Source organism: Cherax quadricarinatus, chromosome 11 (genome assembly GCF_038502225.1).
Source record: "Cherax quadricarinatus isolate ZL_2023a chromosome 11, ASM3850222v1, whole genome shotgun sequence".
NCBI lineage: Eukaryota > Metazoa > Arthropoda > Malacostraca > Decapoda > Parastacidae > Cherax > Cherax quadricarinatus.
In genome coordinates this window covers 597,478-620,435 of record NC_091302.1, presented here as the reverse complement: position 1 = coordinate 620,435, position 22,958 = coordinate 597,478, and the positions used below count along the sequence as shown (strand labels likewise).

The 22,958-nt window shown below is 42.5% G+C and overlaps 1 protein-coding gene across 3 annotated transcripts in view; it reads left to right on the top strand.

Annotated features, from left to right (window-relative positions):
• tun (N-terminal glutamine amidase tungus) overlaps positions 1-22,958 on the top strand; it is a 99,190-nt gene that overhangs the window by 24,338 nt on the left and 51,894 nt on the right. For all 3 annotated transcript variants that reach the window (XM_053775271.1, XM_070083871.1, XM_053775272.1), the window contains exon 2: positions 17,197-17,504. In XM_053775271.1, the coding sequence (XP_053631246.1) occupies positions 17,386-17,504 (119 nt within the window). In that variant the 5' untranslated portion in view covers positions 17,197-17,385. The remainder of the gene's footprint in view (positions 1-17,196; positions 17,505-22,958) is intronic.

The following is a 22,958-nucleotide window of genomic DNA, read 5'->3' as shown; positions in this document are numbered from 1 at the left end:
CCGTATCTCTACCAAACATAAAGATATTGTTTTTTGTTGGGTCCCTGGTCATGTTGACGTACAGGGCAATGAACAGGCAGACACTGCTGCGCGGTCAGCAGTATATGACCTACCAATTTCCTATCGAGGTGTTCCATTTCTGGACTATTTTGCTGCAATAGCTACCCACCTTCGCACCCGTTGGCAACAACGTTGGTCAACTCTGCTCGGTAACAAACTTCATTCTATTAAACCGAGCATAGGTTACTGGCCGTCTTCTTGTCATCAGTGCCGAGGTTGGGAGACCACTCTCTCCCGTCTTCGCATTGGCCACACTCGTCTTACTCATGGGTATCTCATGGAGAGGCACCCTGTTCCTCTCTGTGAGCAGTGTCAAGTTCCAGTATCGATTAGCCACATTCTGTTAGACTGCCCTCTCTATCAACGAGCACGCAGAATTTACCTCCAACGTCGTCTTCGTTCTACTACTCTCTCTTTACCTTCCCTTCTTGCTGATGGACCCTCCTTTAATCCTGACTCTCTCATTGACTTCTTGACAACGACTGATTTACTCCACAAACTCTGATGATACTTTTCGCACTCCCCTCAGCCCTTTCTGGTTCAGTCTCTTGCTGCCCTTTACCCTTTCACCATCCACTGCCCCGCTGTTATCCGTAACCTGTTGCTCATCCATCTCCCTTTTGCCACCTGATGCCCTCGCTTCCTTCCTGCCCTGCAGCGCTGTATAGTCCTTGTGGCTTAGCGCTTCTTTTTGATTATAATAATAATAATCTATTTGTCTGAGGAGCATGTCACTAGTTACTGCAATCGTGCATAGTTTATCATCAACCTGTTCTATGTAATCTATTATTTCAGGAATATCGCTAGTATTTTCCTGGGTGAAAACTGAGAGGAAGTAGGTATTGAGAATTTCACACATATCCTTATCACTGTCAGTGATCTGACCAGAGTTACTCTTAAGTGGGCCAATTTTGTCTCTAATCTTACTTCTGTATACCTGAAAGAACCCTTTTGGGTTAGTCTTTGAATCCCTTGCAACCGTAGCCTCATAATCCCTTTTTGCTTTTCTTATTCCTTTCTTTATCTCTCTCTTTAATTAAATATATTGATTTCTTAACTGCCCATCCCCTCTTTTGATATGCCTATATATGCCTCTCTTTTGACCAGTGAGATGTTTTAATCTATTCATCCATTTGGGATCATTTTTGTTAGATCTAATTTCCTTACTCGGAACAAAAGTTGTCTGGGCAGCTAGAACTATGCTCTGAAAAACGTCATGTTGGCAACCAAGATCACCTACCTGACCCATAGTCATTCTCTCAATTCTTGTAGTACTGTCATTCTATCTCATACCATTGTCCAGCAGAATTTCCAGACAAGTGGTGATGACATTCTGGAACAGCTTGAACTCAAGACCTCCCAATTATCAAAGTAGACACCTATGTCCTCCCTGCCCACAGGCAGAGACAATACCCTTGCAATGTAGCTTGCTTAACTTTTGACTGCTGTGAGCTTCCGTCCTTGGTTTATATTGCGGGACACCATTTATAAGTTTGAAAGATGATCCCTACACCACAACAGTGTCGAAACTGCTGGTGTTTTGGTTATCCAGCGAAATATTGTAGGTCCATGGCTGAATGCCCAGTCTGTGGTGCCAACAACCATACCAAGTCATCTTATAGTCTACCTCCCTTTTGCCATAACTGTCATGAGGCTCACCCATCTTACTCTCACCATTGCCAAGTTTACTTAACCCTTAACCCTTTGAGGGTCGCCAGGCCCTCTCAGACTTGTTCTCAGGGTTGCCAAAATTTAAAAAAAAAAAAAATTATTTTTTCTTATAAAAAGATAGAGAATCTTTTCCCGATCATAATGACACCAAAAGTATGAAATCTGATGGAAAACTTATGGAATTATGCTCTCGCAAAGTTAACGGTCTGGACGATGTTTACGCATCAGCAATTTTGCCCATTTTGAGCCCTATTTTCGGCCAATTCCAGTGTACTAGTCGACAAAAATCATAACTATTTTGCTAAAACTCCGTTTTTTCTATCGAATGAGTACAAGAAACCACCCATTTACCGATTTCAACTCTCCAATAAAGTGGTCAGAATTTAGCAATTTTGCCAATTTCACACAAATTTCAAAAGATGCCAATTTCCAAATAGGGTCTAGAATAAACAAGAAAAACATTCCTGGCACTAAAATAACATTTCCTCTGTTCATTAGTCACATCCCCAGGCCCCTCTTACATTCTTTTGCTTTCCACTTTGATTTTTTATTCTCACAAAAAAAATAAGATTTACTGTTCTGCAAACTTCTGCATTAGTGTAGAAATGGTATAAATAATATCAGCGCACTTGTGAAAGAATATCAGACTCGCCAGTTGACGTGTATTGGACGCTTAGCATGATTTGTTTACTTTTGAACTTTGGTAAAAATCGAACATTTCTGCTACTTTGAGCTCAATTTCAAGGTACTTTTCATTGTAAAACCTGCCAAAATCATCTCAATTTCTGTAATATGTCTTCCATTCTATACAATGAGACCAGGAAAACTAGAATACAACAATAAATACCATATGAAAATACAGCGCAAAGTCGCTGTTTTAAACCAAAAACACGGTCAAAGTTTTTTTTTCTCATTACGCACTGTGTGCTGCAGGATTTTTTTTTTTTATACTCCGCACACTGACCACATAGACCCATTCTTTCATATGTAGGCCTACCAGCTTTCTCTTGCTAGATTTGAGGGCGCTATAATTTATCCGTACTAGTACGTCAAAAACCCTGGCACGGATTCGCCTCAGTGTTTCCGGACAGCATCGTGCGAGGGCATTTACTATCTTCGGCTAGCATTTTTACTGCTGAATTGTATGCCATTCTTGCAGCACTTATTCATATCGCATCTATGGCTGTGTCATCATTTGTGGTTGTCTCAGACTCCCTTAGTGCTCTACAGGCTATACGGAAATCTGATACACCTCACCCCCTAGTTCTCCGTATCCAACTTTGGCTAAGCCGTATCTCTACCAAGCGTAAAGATATTGTTTTTTTGTTGGGTCCCTGGTCATGTTGATGTACAGGGCAATGAACAGGCAGACACTGCTGCGCGGTCAGCAGTACATGACCTACCAATTTCATATAGAGGTGTTCCATTTCCAGACTATTTTGCTGTAATAGCTACCCACCTTTACACCCGTTGGCAACAACGTTGGTCAACTTTACTCGGTAACAAACTTCATTCTATTAAACCGAGCATAGGTTACTGGCCGTCTTCTTGTCATCAGTGCCGAGGTTGGGAGACTACTCTCTCACACCTTTGCATTAGCCACACTCATCTTACTCATGGGTATCCACATTCTGTTAGACTGCCCTCTCTATCAACGAGCACTCAGAATTTACCTCTAACGTCGTCTCCACTCTCCTACTCTCTTTTTACCTTCCCTTCTTGCTGATGGACCCTCCTTTAATCCTGACTCTCTCATTGACTTCTTGACAACGCCTGATTTACTCCACAAACTCTGATGATGATACCTTTCGCACTCCCCTCAGCCCTTTCTATATCAATCTCTTGCTGCCCTCTACCCTTTCACCATCCACTGCCCCGCTGTTCTCCGTAACCTATTACTCATCCATCTCCTTTTTGCCACCTGATACCCTTGAGTCCTTCCTGCCCTGCAGTGCTGTATAGCCCTTGTGGTTTAGCACTTCTTTTTGATTATAATAATAATAATGCTACCCAGCATAATGCACTGATAAAAAAGACCCCTCTGGATAGTAGGCCTTTGATTTTTGTCACAGCATTATGCCAGGGCACTCACCTGGCATAATGCCGTGACTAGCACTATATATGGCTCACGTATCCCAGAACATGATATGGTCAGGTTTTTCGGCCTTCTATTTGACCATCAGTTATCCTGGAAACCTCACATTACCTCACTGAAGGCAACTCCTCATAGCCGGCTGAAACTTCTTAAAACCCTCACTCATCTTTCATGGAGGGTTGATTGTAGAACTCTCCTTCAACTATATTTAACCCTTGTTTTATTGAAACTCAATTATGGTGACCAGATATATTCAGCGGCCTCTCTCGCAACTTTTTCTAGTCTTAATCCCATCCATCACCAGGGATTGCGTTTATTCCTTGGTGCTTTTCGCTCTTCACTGGTTGAGGTGAAGAGGCAAATATTCCATCCTTGTCCGAGCGCTGTGATGCTCATAGCCTTCACTATTATGTCTGCTCTCATGATCTCCGCATATAGGATAGGATATCGAATAGTCACTGATGTCAGTAGACATTCATTATTCGTTCGTCGCCCCTGTTTACTCCGTTCCTTTTCTCTCCACCTACTTTTGTTCTTGTCTTCTCTTCAGTTACTACCTTTCTATGTTCATGTAGCATCTCACTTTTTTCCTACCCCCTTGGGAAGTTCAAAGGGTTCATGTCTGTTCTTTCCCACTGCCATGCATGAAAGCCCAACTGCCTGCGGCGGGTTCTCGCTCTCCTTTTTTTTCACCACTTCCGATCTCATTCTTATGCCATCACAGTGCACACCGATGTTTCCAAGTCTTCTAATGGCATCGGATTTGCAGCAGTGTTTCCAGGCAGCGTCATGCGAGGGCATTTATTATCCTTGGCTAGCATTTTTACGGCTGAATTGTATGCCATTCTCGTAGCACTTATCGGCATTGCATCTAAGCCTGTGTCACCATTTGTGGTCATTTCAGACTCATTGCTTTAAGGCTATAAGAAAATTTGATACACCTCATCCCCTGGTTCTTCGTATCCAACTTTGGTTACGCTATATCTCTAATGAGCACAAAGATATTGTTTTTGTTGGGTCCCCAGTCATGTTGACATACAGGGCAATGAACAGGCAGACACTGCTGCATAGTCAGCAGTACATGACCTCCCAGTTTCATATACAGGTGTTCCATTCACAGACTTATTTTGCTGTATTTGCTACCCACCTTCACACCCATTGGCAACAATGTTGGTCTGATCTGCTACATGACAAATTACATTATATTAAACCAAGTACATGTATAGGTTTCTGGCCATCTTCTTGTCATTGGTGTCGAGGTTGGGAGACTACTCTCTACCGTCTTTGCATCGGCCACACTCATCTTACTCCTGGGTATCTCATGGAGAGGCGCCCTGTTCCACTCTGTGAGAATTGTCAGGTTCCAGTTTCTGTTAGCCACATTCTGTTCGACTGCCCACTCTATCAACAAGCACGCAGAATTTACCTCCAACTTTGTAAGTGCTCTGCTGCCCTTACTTTACCTTCCCTTCTTGCCGATGGAGCCTCCTTTAACCCTAACACTCTCATTGACTTTTTGACAGCAACTGATTTACTGCATTTACCGATTTACTACACAAACTCTGATGATGATACCTCAAGCACTCCTCACAGCCCTCTCTACCTCAATCTCTTGTTACCCTCTACCCCTGCACTATCTCCTGCCTCACTGCACTTCATGACTTAATAATAATCCCTCTCCCTCTTGCTACCCCTGCACCCTTACCTGCCCTGCTATGCTGTATGACCCTTGTAGGTTTAGTGCTATCTCCCATAGCCTGCAGATCAGGTTGCAAGAACACCAGCATGCCTGTAAGACATGCATCATGAATAAAGCCTGCATGTACATAGGGACCACACTGCATACCTGATATCTTGGAAGGACACCCAGCTGGTCATAAAGGAAATAGACAAACCACAAAAAGTGCCTAGAAGCTGCATTAATCCATACACAAAAAATCCACCACAGTCAAGGAGTTTTCAGTTTAGCCAAACCTGTTACCCAACTTATTTTGTATATACAGGTAGGCCTCCTGCCATGCCCCCATCTTGCAAATCACAAGTGATCTCATTGACTCAGACACTCTCCTAACCATTCTTATATAAATTCACTTGTACATCCCTGTGTAGTGACTGAAGATGCCTGTTCCACAAGCAAAACATCTCAATAAAATTCCTCTCTGCAACTGTCTTTTCTTAACCCCTTCAGATGTGGTGTTAAAGTAAAATGAAGGGAACTTGTAGACATCATCGCCCAAAACAAGATGCCATAACTCATTCAAGGTGGGTGTGATTTCACAAACCCTTCAAGGGACATTCTTTGATATGTCAGTGAGTGGGACTATTACTGTAAGGAATTGGGCCTGACTTCTTCTTCCTTGGATCAAATCTGATTGCCTCTTTATTCCCCCAGGTGTTGTAGGACCCCTACTGCCTTAGCCATTTTACACAAATATTAAAATGATAGTCCTGGAATATATCAAAGATGCTATATTGTTGAAACTTGAAATAAAGTTCAAGCAGTTCTGACCTTTGAGTCAGTCCTTCCTCTCAGCACTCCTATTCAATACTTGCTCATTTCAAGAAAAATTCCTTGTAGTAGTCTCTTCAAGGGAGTGTGTCTTGATGTTATAATCTCTACTTGCCTTTGCAACCACTGGCAACAACGCTGGTCTCATATGACTCATAACAAATTATGTTCTGTCAAATCAAATTTAGGTTTCTGGCCTTCTTGTCGTTGATGGGAGACAACTCTCCCATCTTCACATCAGGAACACTCATCTCATAGGTATCTCATGGATACCTATGTTCTAACAACACAGAACTTTCCTCTGACATTGTCACTGCTACAACGCCTTTACTTTATCTTCCCTCCTTACTGACGGCCCCACCTTTGACACAGACTCCCTATTTGCCTTTTTGACAGCAACTGATTTACTGCACAAACTCTGATGATGATACCTCTAGCACTCCTCACAGCCCTTTCTACCTGAACCTCTTGCTACCCTCTACCCCTGCATTGTCCACTGCCCCACTGCACCCCATGACCTAATAACAATCCCTCTCCCTCTTGCTACCCAGTACCCCTCAAGGGAGGTTCCCTGATGCTGGTGAGGGGGCTCTTGCTCTAGGAAATTGGATCTGTGCTCCAGTTCCCTGAATTGAACCCCTCTCCCCCCAAGTGGGCTGTATAATCCTACGGGTTTAGCACTCCCCATGATTATAATGATTAAAATTGCTACCCAGTACTCCTGCACCCTTTCCTGCCCTGCTACACTGTATGACCCTTGTAGGTTTAGCGCTTTTTTTATAATAATACTTTATGATCTTGCACTACCCCCTGCCCTGCTGCGCTGTATGACCCTCGTGGGTTTAGCGCTTTTGATTATAATAATGAGGGGTTCTTCATCCAAGGACCTCTTCAAGGGGGGCTCCTTGGCGTGGTGAAGAGGCTCTTGGTCTGAGGAATTAGACCTGTCGGTCTCCTTCCTCAGACCGAACCTAATTACCCCCCAATCCCACCTTCCCTCTCCCATCCTCCCCTTTTTCCTTTCCTCTTCCTCCCCACCCCTCCCTTTTGCCCTTCCTTTTTGGCCTTTGGGATTTTTTCCCACAGGCATGCTAGTTCCTAGGTAGGGGAAAGGGTACCGGGGTCCATCCCATTCCGTTGAGGTTCTTGGCGGTGGCGTAGTTTGCCGTGGAATCTGGATTGCCTGAGGATGTCCCGATCCCTCTCCGGTATCCCGGAGTGTGGCTTTCGGTGTCTTTCGGAAGCCACCTTTTGGATTCCGGGGGTGGTGGCCGAAGGAGGTATGCTTTGTGGCGGATATCCGGCCACCTTCTCTTTTGTCCACCAAGGTAGCTCGGCAGATGTGAGGTTGCTATCCCGGATTGCTGGTTTACTGGCATGATGGGTAGGGAATGGCACGGGTTCCATGCTGCATCTGCGCTACTTGCGGTGCTGAGGTCCTCTTGGGCGCGGAGGGAGATTTCTGGCCCTTTCATTCCTCCTAGGAACTATCCCTCCCCGGTCCCCCCTTTTTTTATTCTTTTTTTTTATTTTTATTTTCTTTCCTTCTTTTTTCTTAAAAACAAAAAGAAAGAAGTAACCTAACCATGAAAGCCTTATTCCATGAACCTGCTACCCCTGGGCACCTTCTTGATGCCGCACCCCGTTCTGACCCCGCCTCATCTTTGGACCGCTCTTCGGACACTCCTAATGCCTCTGTACCTCTTGCCGGTGCTGTTTCCTCACCCGCTTCAGGTACTGAGGTCTCGGCTGACTCCTTCGATTTATCTGACCTTCGCTCTCCTTTGACTATGCTTCCGGCCTCTCCCTCTATGGTGCGGCAATTTTTGAATCGCCGGCCCGTTCCACATCGGGCCAACTCTGGTCCCACGCCTAAACGCCAACGACAATTACCTGCTGATGATACTTCTCCACCTTCTCGTTCTTCTCAGAAAAGATCGACACGTCCTGCACTCCCTTTCCACGCTCAGTTTCAGAATGCACAATGGACTAAATTCTTCACTTTAAGACCGACTTCCTCTATTGCCTATCTTTCCGACCATAGTATTGGCAAGGCACTCCTACGCCATGTTGGCAAAGATATTTCTTTTCATGCTCTTAAGAGCAGTACGCACATCATCACTGTACAGAATGCTACCCAAGCTCATGATCTTTCTCTTCTTTCCCATATCGATACTGTTCCTGTCACTATTGAAAAACATCATTCCCTCAATTCTTGTAGTGGTACCGTCATTCTGCCCCATACCATAGTTCAACAAAATTTCCAGACATGTGGCAATGACACTTATGTTCTTCCTGCCCACGGGCGGAGACGATACCCTAGCAATGTGGCTCATTTAACTTTTGACAGCCGTGAACTCCCATCCTCAGTTTATGTAGCAGGACATCGGTTACAAGTTCGAAAGGTGATCCCTACACCGCAACAGTGTAGAAATTGCTGGCGATTTGGCCATCCAGCGAAATATTGCAGATTTATAGCCGAATGCCCAGTCTGTGGTGCCGATGACCATTCTAATACGTCTTGCAATCAACCTCCCTCTTGCTTTAATTGTCATGAGGCTCACCCTTCGTACTCTCACCGTTGCCAAGTCTACTTAAATGAGCGGGAAATCCGTTACCTCAAAGAGGCAGAAGGTCTCCCTTATGCCATGGCAGTTTCTCATCTCCGCCTCCAAGGGAGACTACCTCGTGTTTCTTATTCCTGTGTTTCAAAACGTCCCCCAACTTCTGGGGTCCCATCTTCTGCAGCCTCCTCTGTGGTTACCTCTCCCATAATCACTCCTGTATCTAATTCTTTTGCTGTCCTGGGCTCAGACATCCCTACTTCAACGCCTCAGTCTGTTCTCGCTTCTTCGTGTTCTCCCTCACAAGCCTCGGTATCAACAAGATCTCGTACGACACCTCCTCCCAATCGTCCCTCTACTTCTCAGAAGTTAAAAAAAGGTCCTTTAACCCCTCCTTCCCTTCTTCCACCTCATTTTACCTTCCCTGTCTCTGTACCTGGTTCTTCCCCTCTCACTGGCTCTGTTGCAAGTGTAGAGGTTCACCCTCTTCCTTGTACTGTACCTTCCTCCCCTGTTCCCTCCCAAGTTTCTTCCTCTTCTGCCACCTCCCAGGTTTCTGCTTCTTCTGTCCCCTTCCACGTTTCTTCTCCAGTTCCCTCCACCCTTTCGCCCCCCCCCCCTCTACCTTGGTACAGTCCATTACAGTTCCAATCTTTACTCGTCCTCCCCCTACCATCTCCAATATTGCCTCCCATACGACATCTCTGAATTCTGAAACACTTGAAGCAATCTCTGAATATATTGCATAGACCAAACCATCAATGGACACTGACCCACCCTCTGTTCCTTCTCTCTCCTCTCCTCCATCTGTGCAACTCCTTTCTTCGCAGCGCACCGTTCCTTCGCTGCTTGAACGTTTTCCGCTGCCTCCGCATGTGGACTTTCCTAACCCCCCTAGTCCGTAGGAACCCTTACCTGCGGATTTCAGGTATCTTTATTGTTGCCAATCATGGCCTATTTACAGTGGAATATACGCTGCCTCAGGGGTAATCGGGGGGAGCTTCAGATGTTACTCTCCCAGTTTTCCCCTGTTGGTGTTTGCTTACAGGAACCAAAATTACACTCGGCTGTTATCTATCCCATCTCAGGCTATAATTTATTGTATTCTTCAGATCCTTTTCCTGATGGGACCTTTAATGAAAGTGCCCTTCTTCTATGCACTGATATTCCATACCATCAGCTATTTGTTCGTACTTCGCTGCATTACACAGCTGCCCGTATCCACTTGCATAGGTGGTATACGCTCTGTTCTTTATATCTCTCTCCTTCTCGGGCATTATCTATTCCGGATATTGCCTTTCTTGTTTTGTCATTACTGCCACCGCTTCTGTTACTTGGCGATTTTAACCCTTTGAGGGTCGACAGGCCCTCTCCGAAACTCGTTCTCAGGGTCGGCCAAATTTAAAAAAAAGAAAATAATTTTCTCTTATGAAAAGATAGAGAATCTTTTCCCGATCATAAGGACACCAAAAGTTTGAAATTTGATGGAAAACTTACGGAATTATGCTCTCGTGAAGTTAGCAGTCTCGGGGATATTTACGCATCGGCGATTTTGCCCACTTTGAGCCCCATTTTCGGCCAATTCCACTGTACTAGTCGACAAAAAACATGAATATTTCGCTAGAACTCCATTTTTTCTATCGATTGGGTGCAAGAAACCACCCATTTATGAAATTCAACTATCCAGTACAGTGGTCAGAATTTAGCAATTTTGCAAATTTCATACAAATTTCAAAAGATGCCAATTTCCGAATAGGGTCCAGAATAAACAAGAAAGACATTCCTGGCACTAAAATGACATTTCCTCTGGTCATTAGTCACGTCTCAAGGTCCCTCTTATATTCTTTTGCTTTCCACTTTGAATTTTTATTCTCACAAAAAATGTAAGATTTACTGTTATGCAGACTACTGCATTAGTGTAAAAAATGGTATAAATATTATTGGCGCACTTGTGAAAGAATACGAGACTCACCACTTGACGTGTATTGGACCATTGGCACGATTTGTTTACCTTTGAAATTTGGTAAAAATCGAACATTTCTGCTACTTTGAGCTCAGTTTCAAGGTATCTTTCATTGTAAAACCAGTCAAAATCATCTCAATTTCTGTAATATGTCCTCCATTCTAAAAAATGAGACCAAGAAAACTAGAATACAACAATAAATGCCATACGAAAATACAGTGCAAAGTCGCTGTTTTATTCCAAAAAAACGGTCAAAGTTTTTTTTTTTCTCATTATGCACTGTGTGCTGCAGGATTTTTTTTAGACTCTGCACACTGACCACATAGACCCATTCTTTCATATGAAGGCCTACCAGCTTTCTCCCAATGGATTTGAGGGCGCTAGAATTTAGGCGTACTAGTACGTCAAAAACCCTGGGTCGTAAGCCATACTAGTACGTCCAAAACCCTCAAAGGGTTAATGCCCATCATTTCCTCTGGGGGGAGTCTCACTGTGATTCCCATGGCATTCAGTTAGAGGCTTTTCTTGCTGCCCACCTCTTCCATGTTTTAAATACAGGTACTCATACCCATTTTGATCCTCGGACTCACACTCTCTTGCATCGATCTCTCAGTCTGCTCTTCCTCTGCCGCATTAGACTTCACCTGGTCTGTTCTCCCGGATTTACATGACAGCGATCATTTCCCAATCATTCTTACTTCCCCTTCATATTCACCACCTCTTCGTATCCCACACTGGCAATTTGATCAGGCAAATTGGAACCTTTACTCACAACTAACTGTTTTTAGTGAGGTTCCTTCTTCGTCCTCCATTGATGAGCTTTTACACCTCTTCTCGTCCTCTGTTTTAACCACAGCTTCTCATTCTATACCCCAAACTTCGGGCAGGCATTCTCAGAAATGCGTGCCTTGGTGGTCTCCTGCTTGTGCTCGTGCAGTATGTTTGAAACACGCTGCATGGGGCAGGTACCAGTACAATAGAACCACGGAGAGACTTCTTGATTTTAAGCAGAAGCGTGCGATCACTCGCCATGTCATTCGTGATGCTAAAGGCACTTGCTGGCGAGATTGTCTCCACCATCACCTCTGCTTCCTCTGAGTGCAGTCTGGAAAAAAGTAAGAAAACTGAGTGGTAAATATTCTCCTGACCCTGCTCCTGTTGATATAGCAAACCCACTAGATGTTGCCAATGAAATTGGCAATCATCTGGTCCGTATTTCTCAGGGGCTCCATCTATACCCCTCGTTTCTTTCCTCAAAGTCTGCCAGAGAGTTAGCACCCTTGGACTTTTCTACTCTCAGAGAAGAACAGTAAAATGTGCCTTTTACACTTCAAGAACTGGAGGCAACACTCTCAGCTTGCCAGTCATCGGCAGCTGGGCCCGACAACATTCATATTCGTATGCTACAACATTTACATCAGTCAGCCCTTGCAGTCCTATTAGGCCTTTTCAATCTTATTTGGTCACAAGGAGTTCTTCCACAGCCGTGGAAATCTGCCATTGTTCTCCCTTTCCGCAAACCAGGCACTACGGGACATGAAGCCTCCCACTATCATCCCATTGTTCTTACCAGTGCAGTTTGCAAAGTGATGGAATGCCTGGTAAATAGACGTTTAATGTGGTATTAAGAGACACACAACAGTCTCTCCACTCGTCAATATGGCTTCCGTAAGGGACGTTCTACCATAGACCCCTTACTATGCTTGGATACATATGTTCGTAATGCCTTTGCGAATAACCACTCAGTTATTGCCATATTTTTTGACCTTGAGAAGGCATATGACACAACTTGGAGGTATAATATTTTGGCCCAAGCCCACTCCTTAGGCCTCCGAGACAATCTACCATCCTTCCTTAAGAGCTTTTTAACTGACAGGCATTTCCGTGTTCGGGTTAATAATGTGCTCTCCCCGGACTTTATCCAAGCTGAAGGTGTCCCCCAGGGATGTGTTCTGAGCACAACACTTTTTCTCCTTGCTATAAATGATTTGGCCTCTAGTCTCCCATCAAATATTTGGTCATCACTCTATGTTGATAACTTCACTATTGCCTGTGCAGGCGCTGACTGTCACCTCATTACAGTTTCTCTCCAGCATGCGGTCGACCGTGTTTCCAATTGGGCCACCACACATGGGTTTAAATTTTCCAGTACCAAAACTCACCGAATTACTTTCACTAGACGCTCTGTCATCTCCAATCATCCTTTGTACCTCTATGGCTCCCGTATCCCTGAACGTGATACAGTCAGGTTTCTGGGCCTCCTCTTTGACCGTAGGTTATCCTGGAAACCTCACATTACCTCTCTGAAGGCAACTTGTCACATCCAGCTGAACCTTCTTAAAGCCCTTGCTCATCTTTCATGGGGAGCTGACTGTCAAACTCTCCTTCGCCTACATTCCACCCTCATTTTATCAAAACTTGATTATGGTGACCAGATTTTTTCAGCGGCTTCTCCTGCTACTCTCTCTAGCCTTAACCCCATTCATCACTAAGGATTACGTTTATGCCTTGGTGCTTTTCGCTCTTCCCCTGTTGAGAGCCTCTATGCAGAAGCAAACGTTCCATCCTTATCCGATCGCCATGATACCCATTGCCTTCGCTACTATGTACGTTCTCATGATCTTCGCAATCCTTCCATTTATAGAATGGTCACTGATATTAGTAGACATTCTTTATTTGCTCGCCGCCCCTGTTTACTCCGTCCCTTCTCTCTTCGCCTACATTCGCTCTTGTCTTCTCTTCAGTTACCACCTTTCTAGGTTCATGTAGCATCATTTTCCCTATTCCCCTGGGAAGTTCCAGCTGTTCAAGTCTATTCTTTCTCTCTCCCTTGCTCGAAAGCCCAACTGTCTACGGTCACTTCCCGCTCTCTTTTTCTTGACCACTTCCACTCTCGTTCTCATGCCATTGCAGCGTACACAGATGGCTCTAAGTCTTCTGACGGCATAGGATTCGCAGCAGTGTTTCCGGACAGCGTCGTATGACTGCATTTACTATCTTCAGCTAGTATTTTTACTGCTGAATTGTATGCCATTCTTGCAGCACGTATCCGTATTGCATCTATGCCTGTGTCATCATTTGTGGTTGTCTCAGACTCCCTTAGTGCTTTACAGGCTATACAGAAATTTGATACACCTCACCCCTTAGTCCTCCGTATCCAACTTTGGCTATGCCGCATCTTTACCAAGCATAAAGATATTGTTTTTTGTTGGGTCCCTGGTCATGTTGACGTACAGGGCAATGAATAGGCAGACACGGCTGCGCGGTCAGCAGTACATGACCTACCAGTTTCATATAGAGGTACAGTATTCCATTTACGGGCTATTTTGCTGCTATAGCTACCCACCTTCACACCCGTTGGCAACAACGTTGGTCTACTCTGCTCGGTAACAAACTTCAATCTATTAAACCGAGTATAGGTTACTGGCCGCCTTCTTGTCACCAGTGTCGAGGTTGGGAGACTACTCTCTCCTGTCTTCGCATTGGCCATACTCGTCTTACTCATGGATATCTCATGGAGAGGTGCCCTGCTCCTCTGTGAGAATTGTCAGGTTCCATTATCAGTCAGCCACATTCTGTTAGACTGCCCACTTTATCAACGAGCACGCAGAATTTACCTCAGTCGTTGTCTTCGCTCCGCTGCTCTCTCTTTACCTTCCCTTCTCGCTGATGGACCCACCTTTCATCCGGACTCTTTCATTAGCTTTTTGACAAGAACTGACTTACTTCACAAACTTTCTTCACAATCTCTTGCTACCCTCTACCCCCACACTATCCCCTGCCCCACTGTTTTCTGTAACCTACTGATCATCCCTCCCCCCTTCTGCTGCCCAATACCCTCGCTTCCTTCCCTACCCTGCAGTGCTGTATAGCCCTTGTGGCTTAGTGCTTCTTTTTGATTATAATAATAATTCATCCAAGGAACTGCAGCTGCCTTCCCCTTCCTTTAATCACACTGACTACCTCCTAAGAGAAACAGGAGAACCAATTAGCCAGACTTTAATCATGGAGGCAGGAGGTACAGTGTCTGCACTCAGAAGAAAGGGTGGCACTATTACAATTCAGAGGGTCCTTTGAATTGTGAAGTCTGCACACTAATGGCAAGGCAGATATTGAATGAATTATGTTTTTTTTTTTTTGGGTGGGGGGCCACTTTACCTTTGTGGGAGATGGCCAATGTGGTAAAAAAAAAAATTAAAATATGGCATAGTACTGCAAGATTTACTAGTACAGTAGATAACCCATTAGTTGATCTCTTCAGGGAAGGGAAGGAAGCCATGGGTGTATCAGATTTTCAACACCACCTGATAGGGTGGTGTGGTGTGGTACTACCAGAAATATTCAGAGGGTTGAGGAGGTCTTTATTTTTGTGCTGTTCTTGCTGTTGCTTCTGTTTCTGCTATTATTGCTGTTGTTATTGCTGCTGTTATAGTTACTGGTGGTTTCGACATACAAGAGAAGATGGATAAAAATAGAGGAGACTAGGAGAACATATAAATCTGGGGAGGTGGTGTAGGGAGGTTTTGTGTGCTTGGGACTTGAACATCCAACAGGCTTGTGTGAGCATGTTAGAAAGGAGTGACTGGAGGCAAGTGGTTTTTATGATTTGACTTGCTGTCGGAGTATGAGCAGGGGTAACATTTATGAAGAGATTCAGGGAAATTAGTTAGACTTGAGCCTTGAAGGTGGGAAGTATGGTGCGTGCACTTTAAAGGAGGTGTGGGAATGTTACAGTTTGGAAGGTTATCTTAACTATGATATCAGTGCACATCTAACAAGACAGTGATTGAATGAATGACGATGAAAGTATTTTTTCTCCTTTGGGTCACCCTACCTTGGTAGAGGTGGCCAATGTAATAAAAAAATGGATAATCACTATTTTATGGTTACCTGAAAGTTACCTGGAGATGGTTTCAGGGGGTCACTGCCCTTGCAGCCCAGTCCTACACTAGGCCTCCTTGTTGACAGCCTGTTGAACAAGGCTGTTGGTGCTTTCTTCACAGAGTCCAATATATGCACCACAGTCCACCACAGGAGGTGGCCCGGTGGCCTGGTGGCTAAAAGCTCCCGCTTCACACATGGAGGGCCCGGGTTCGATTCCCGGCGGGTGGAAACATTTTGACACGTTTCCTTACACCTATTGTCCTGTTCACCTAGCAGCAAATAGGTACCTGGGTGTTAGTCGACTGGTGTGGGTCGCATCCTGGGGGACAAGATTGAGGACCCCAATGGAAATAATTTAGACAGTCCTCGATGACACACTGACTTTCTTGGGTTATCCTGGGTGGTTAACCCTCCGGGGTTAAAAATCCGAACGAAATCTTATCTTATCTTATCTTATCCAACTGATCAGGAACTGACTTGAGGAACTTAACAAATTTGCTCTGTTTTGCGCATAACTTTTTCCTATCATATGTTTAGGTCCCAGATCTTGTATTGTTACAAGGTTAATAACAACAGCTGGACAATTTCACTGATCTATGTTATATGAAACTGACCGATATCTACCTTGATTACACCGTCTCTACACTAGTTTTAATAATGGAGTTTGTGATCTGGCTCTAGTGAATATGATGATATTTTAAGTCGTTGATGCTGGTAAGGGGCTCCTGATCCCAAAAAAATTTTGCCTACACACCCTCCCTCTCCTTGGATCAAACCTAAATTGCCTTCCATTCCACAGTCTGTGTGTGATATCTATGGGTTTAAAACTTCCTCTTGGTTATAACAATAGTGAAATTTTAGTACAATCTACATACAGTGCTAAAAAAAATTTTAATCAAAAGATTTTACTTGTCAAGTGATTTGTAGTTGCATTATTTTTGCTGTAGTGTTTTATGAAGATATTTTGAATAATACTGACTGGTACTGTTTCTGTTAGTATATAAAGTTATTATCTGTGCATACATTAAAGATTTTAAATAAAGAGATATATATGTACGTACTTATTAATGGCTAAAGTTACAAACATTCTCACTGACAAATGGGGTTCCTAGGAAGAAATTACTGTATTTGTTTTGCAATTACCAATATGCAATATCAACCCATGTGAAGTATAATCATCCTTTGTGCTATTGTTTTCTGTAGAAAAAAAAATTCTTTTGCAAGTTGAAACTTTAGTAAAATAACTCAGTTTTAGTTAAGACAGTAGCAATGCAATTTTTCTGGAAGTTGAAACCCCATGAACATATCTCATTGCAAATTGAAACAGCATTTTGAGCTATGTTGAACATCAAACACCAGAAATACAACTGAAACACTGCAAATGCAAATTGCTTATAAGTTTGCAACTTCCTATTAGCTCTAATTTTACCAAAATCTCCCTCTACCAAAGTGCCTAAGCAGAAGTGATTTAAGAAATTAGTATAAGTGGCTAAAGTGCAATATGGTGACCCAGGGACTATATATATAGTTAATGAAAACCAGTGTAAGAGAATAGCTAGTAGCTGTATGACTGCAGTTGGCTAGTCTCCTCAAACCTAAAACTTGTACAAGTGGCCAACCAGGACACAACACTGTGGCAATGGCGGCTCAGACACAGACAGCCGGAGAAAATGATAGCCCCACCAGGCATATTGTTGCCAAAACTGTGAAAACCATCGTGCCTGTGGCAGAGGAATGTGCGTACACACAGTTCTACTGGTAAGTTGTATTTAAAGTTGTAGCTGTAGGAAGTGTTTGCATGAAGGAGGAGCTCAGGTGTGCTCAGAATTGCATGAAGAATTTGCAACAAAGGTTTCTCCCTCCGTGAATTTACTACTTCTGTGTCTAATTCGGTATACAGGTGCTCTTCGATTTACGATGGGGTTACGTTCTGACGAACCCATCGTAAGTTGAATGTAAATATGATATGCTAAATAGATAAGTGAATAAATAACTACTGTCACCAAATAAGTGAATAAACTGTAACTAGCTCAGTATCAGTATTGAAAAGTAAATACGTAAATGATTACAAGTTATGGACTTGCCACCTTCATGCCGGGTAATTACCTTAAGTTTCATCTCCAAAATAATGGCTTTTTGCACCTTTGTAGAGTCAAACCATTGTAAGTCAAGGAGCACCTGTATGCTAGATACACACTGTATACAGTAAACATAGTACACAAAACATATTGAAGATTTCTGTTATGCAGATTTAAGTACACCTACCATCCGACTTACGACCTGCTCAACTTACGACCACTCGACTTGCGACCACTCGACTTACGACCATGTTTTTTATGCCAAATTTCTGGGAAATAAACAACTATTTGTGTTGTACACAGTGTTTATCCTAAACTTTACAGTATAAAATACAGTACTAACAACATAAAAAGTAAAGTAAAACATGAAATACCAAAATAAAACAATAAAATAAAGTCATTACAAAAATGTTTTGTTGATATTCAGTAGTAAAGTTCGACTTACGACCATTTCGACTTATGACCGGTTTCTCGGAACCAAACTCGGTCGTAAGTCGGATGGTAGGTTTATTTATTTCTTTATTGAAGTAACGTTTACCAGGAAACAGGACGCACATTTCCTGAAATGGGTCTTAGTCATATGATGACCCACAGCTGGAGCTTTTGGCTATCTGACAGAGGCCTTCCACTGGCTTACCTCTCCAACACTTCAAAAATTATGGTTATAATTATAACCATTAGATTATTAGCTTGATTGATCATATTGTAGCTCTCATAGGCCTGGAATGCATCTAGAGCCTAAAACAAGGCACACTTGCAGAATAAAATGCAATACCATGGCTGCAACACCTCATAACTAAGACAAATTTTGCAAAATAATAATAAACAAGTTTCCAGCCAGGATGAACTAAGAAATCAGGTTTTATTTCTTAATTTGTGAAAAGGTTTCCAGTGAAGGGCTCTTGATCCAGACTATTGGTCTACCTCATCTTTCTTGGATCAAACCTAATTTTGTCTCATTCCCACATTCTGTATAACCCCTAAAAATTCAGCACTTCCCCATGATTATATCAAATTCAAATTCTCTATTATCAAAATATTACATGCACCATAATACAGTGGTTCCTCGGGATACGAACTTTTCTCGTTCCTGAAGGCTGCTCGAGTGCCAATACCGAACGAATTTGTTCTTAGCAAATCAAAATTGTAATTACACATTGTAACCTTTACAAAGAAATAAACTTTACTTACAAAAGCACTTACATAAGTGCACTTACATAACTGGTTGAGTTTTGAGCTGTTCGTCCCCTCAAGGGAGGTTCCTTGATGCTGGTGAGGGGTTCTTGATCTAGGGAATTGAATCTGTGCTCTGGTTCCCTGAACTGAGTCTGAATACCTTCCATCCCCCCCACATGCGCTGTATAATCCTACGGGTTTAGCGCTCCCCCATGATTATAATATATAATTTGAGCTGTTCGTAACCTGAGGTACCACTGCATGTAAAGTTGGGCAGATTCTGACTAGGACAGAGACTACATAACAAAAAGATTACATCCATAGATGTGGAGCTTTTCAAGTGAGAGTAATAATAATAATCTTTATTTCTACACATTTATAGTGAAACATGTAGGTGAACAGTATTTAGATAAGAGTAAAGAGGTTTTTGTGGCATACATGAATTTGGAAAAGGTGTATGACATGGTGGATAGGGGGGTAGTGCAGCAGATGTTGCAAATGTATGGAATAGGAGGTAGGTTACTGAAAGCGGTGAAAATTTTTTATGAGGATAATGAGGCTCAGGTTAGAGTATGTAGGAAAGAGGGAGATTATTTCCCAGTAAAAGTAGGCCTTAGACAAGGATGTGTGATGTCAGCATGGTTGTTCAATATATTTATAAATGGGGTTGTAAGAGAAGTGATTGCTGGGGTGTTGTCAAGAGGTGTGGAGTTAAAAGAAAAAGAATCTAACACAAAATAGGAGTTGTCACAGTTATTCTTTGCTGATGACACTGTGCTTTTGGGAGATTCTGAAGAGAAGTGGCAGAGGTTGGTGGATGAGTTTGGTAGGGTATGTAAGTGAAGAAAATTAAAAGTGAATACTGGAAAGAGTAACAAAAGATTGGATATCAGATTGGAGGGAGAGAGTATGGAGGTGGTGAATGTATTCAGATATTTTGGAGTGGATGTGTCAGCAGATGGGTCTATGAAAGATGAAGTGAATCGTAGAACTGACAAGGGGAGAAAGGTGAGTGGTGCACTGAGGAATCTGTGGAGACAAAGAACTTTCTCCATGGAAGCAGAGAGGGGAATGTATGAGTACAGTTACACCAGTGCTCTTATATAAGTGCAAAGCATGGGTGGTGAATGTTGCAATAAGGAGAAGGCTGGAGGCAGTGGAGATGTCATGACTGAGGGCAATGTGTGGTGTGAATACAATGAAGAGAATTCATAGTTTGGAAATTAGGAGGAGGTGCGGGATTACCAAAACTATTATCCAAAGGGCTGAGGAGGGGTTGTTGAGGTGGTTCAGACATGTAGAGAGGATGGAACAAAATAGAAGACTTCGAGAATGTATAAATCTGTGGTGGAGGGAAAGAGGGGTAGAGGTCGGGCTAGGAAAGGTTGGAGGGAAGGGGTAAAGGAGGTATGGTGTGCGAGGGGCTTGGACTTCCATCATGTGTGAGCATGTTAAGAGTGAATGGAGACACATGGTTTTTAGGACTTGACATGCTGTTAACCCTTTGACTGTCGAAGGGCCCAATCCTGAAGTTGCTCCTGGTGTCGCAAAATATTCGAAAAAAAAAAATATTTTTTCTTATGAAATGATAGAGAATCTTTTCCCGATTGTAAAGACACCAAAAAAACGAAATTTGATGGAAAACTGACGGAATTACGCTCTCGCGAAGTTAGCGACTTCGGCGATATTTAAAAATCGGCAATTTCGCCCACTTTGAGCCCTATTTTCGGCTAATTCCGTTATTCCAGTCAACCAAACTCATAACTATTTCTTCAGAACTCTATTTTTTCTATCGATTGAGCACAAGAAACTGCCCATTTACCGATTTCAACTACCCAATAACATGGTCAGAAATTTGCAATTTGGCCAATTTCACGAAAATTAAAAAATACGACAATTTCAAAATAAGGTCCAGAATGAACAATGCAGACATTCCTGGCTCTAAAATAAGATTTTCTTTGTTCATCAGTCATGTCTCCAGGTCCCTGTGATATTACTCTTGCTTTTTATTTTGAAATTTTATTCAAACAAAAAATAGAAGATTTACTGTTATGCAGACTATTGCAATACTGTAATAATTGTAAAAATTACATCAACCCATTCATGACTGCGTATTAGAATGGCTATTTGGACATTTATTGGACAATGACATCATTTGTTTACTTTTGAACATCGGCAAAAATCAAACATTTCCTGTACTTTGTGCTCCATTTCCAGTTTCTTTTTATAGTAAAATTAATCAAAATCACCTCCATTTCTATAATATAGTTTCCATTCTATCAAATGAGACCATGAAAACGAGAATACAACCACAAATACTATACGAAAATAGACCACAAAGTCGGCATTTTAATTAAAAAAAACGGTCGGAGTTTTTTTTTTCTCATTATGCACTGCGTGCTCCAGGATTTTTTTTATGTGGTGCACACTGACCACACAGACGCATTCTCTCACATGTGGGCCTACTAGCTTTCTCCTGCCTGATTTGAAGCCGCTAGAATTTATGAGTATATATACGTCAAACACGGTACCTCACAAACGTATATATACGGCCGCGACAGTCAAAGGGTTAAAGTGTGAGCAGGGTAATATTTGTGAAGGGATTTGGGGAAACTGGCAGGCCAGACTTGAGTCCTGGAAATGGGAAGTACAGAGCCTGCACTCTGAAGGAGGGGTGTTAATTTTGCAGTTTTATAGCTGTAGTGTAAGTGCACCTCTTGCAAGACAGTGATGGAGTGAATGATGGTGAAAGTTTTTCTTTTTTGGGCCACCCTGTCTTGGTAGGAAATGGCTGATGTGTTAATAAAAAAAAAACATGTACAAGGTATACAGGCCTAGCTGACATCAATGACATACTACTATGTAGAAAGTCCTTTGTTATGTACAGCATTTCAAGCAAATTAGGTAAAGCACTATGCATTGTCAGGAAGATCAAGATGAGTAATAGAAACATAAGTATAAAATAATTCATTTGTGCTCAAGATAAGGCCAATACATGTAATTGGATGGGGAAAAAAATTATATGTGAAGTCAAAATCAAAATATGAAAATATAGATTGAATCCGACTGCCTTTCGTGCTCTAAATGCAGTATGACCCTTACTGGTTTAATGATTCCCTATAAATGTTATTACAATAATAATAATAATAATAAATATAATAATAAATATAATCCGATTCTATGCAGCAGTAACAAATATTTATTACAGCTGAAGTAGCCTCGATGCTGGGGTCATAACTGAAGATGTTAAATATTGGGTTAGTTAAGGTTATATTAAAGTAGGCGATTTCAACCTTGGTTATGTACAGCTGATAAACAACAAACACTCATAACTTAAACATTGTCTCTGTTATGACCTCCTTCAATCTTAGTCTACATCCATGTTAAAGTTCCTCTATAAACAGGAAGTGTCTATCTATAGTGAGGCTCTCAGGACTATGTCTAGCTCTTATATAATGTCATGTAGATTGTTGTTGTTCTGCATGGTACTCTGTTCTAACAAGAAGACTGAAACACAGGCTCCTTAGACTGAAACACAGGCTCCTTAGACTGAAACACAGGCTCCTTAGACTGAAACACACACACACCCTAGACTGAAACACACACCCTAGACTGAAACATACACACCCTAGACTGAAACATACACACCTTAGACTGAAACACAGGCTCCTTAGACTGAAACACAAGCTCCTTAGACTGAAACTCAGGCTCCTTAGACTAAAACACACACGCACCTTAGACTGAAACACACACACACCCTAGAATGAAACACACACACCCTAGACTGAAACATACACACCCTAGACAGAAACATACATGCCTTAGACTGAAACACACACACCCTAGACTGAAACATACACACCCTAGACAGAAACATACATGCCTTAGACTGAAACACAGACTTCAAATTATGCAGAATAAGATGGCAAGTTTTATCATGGATCTGAGTCCAAGAGAA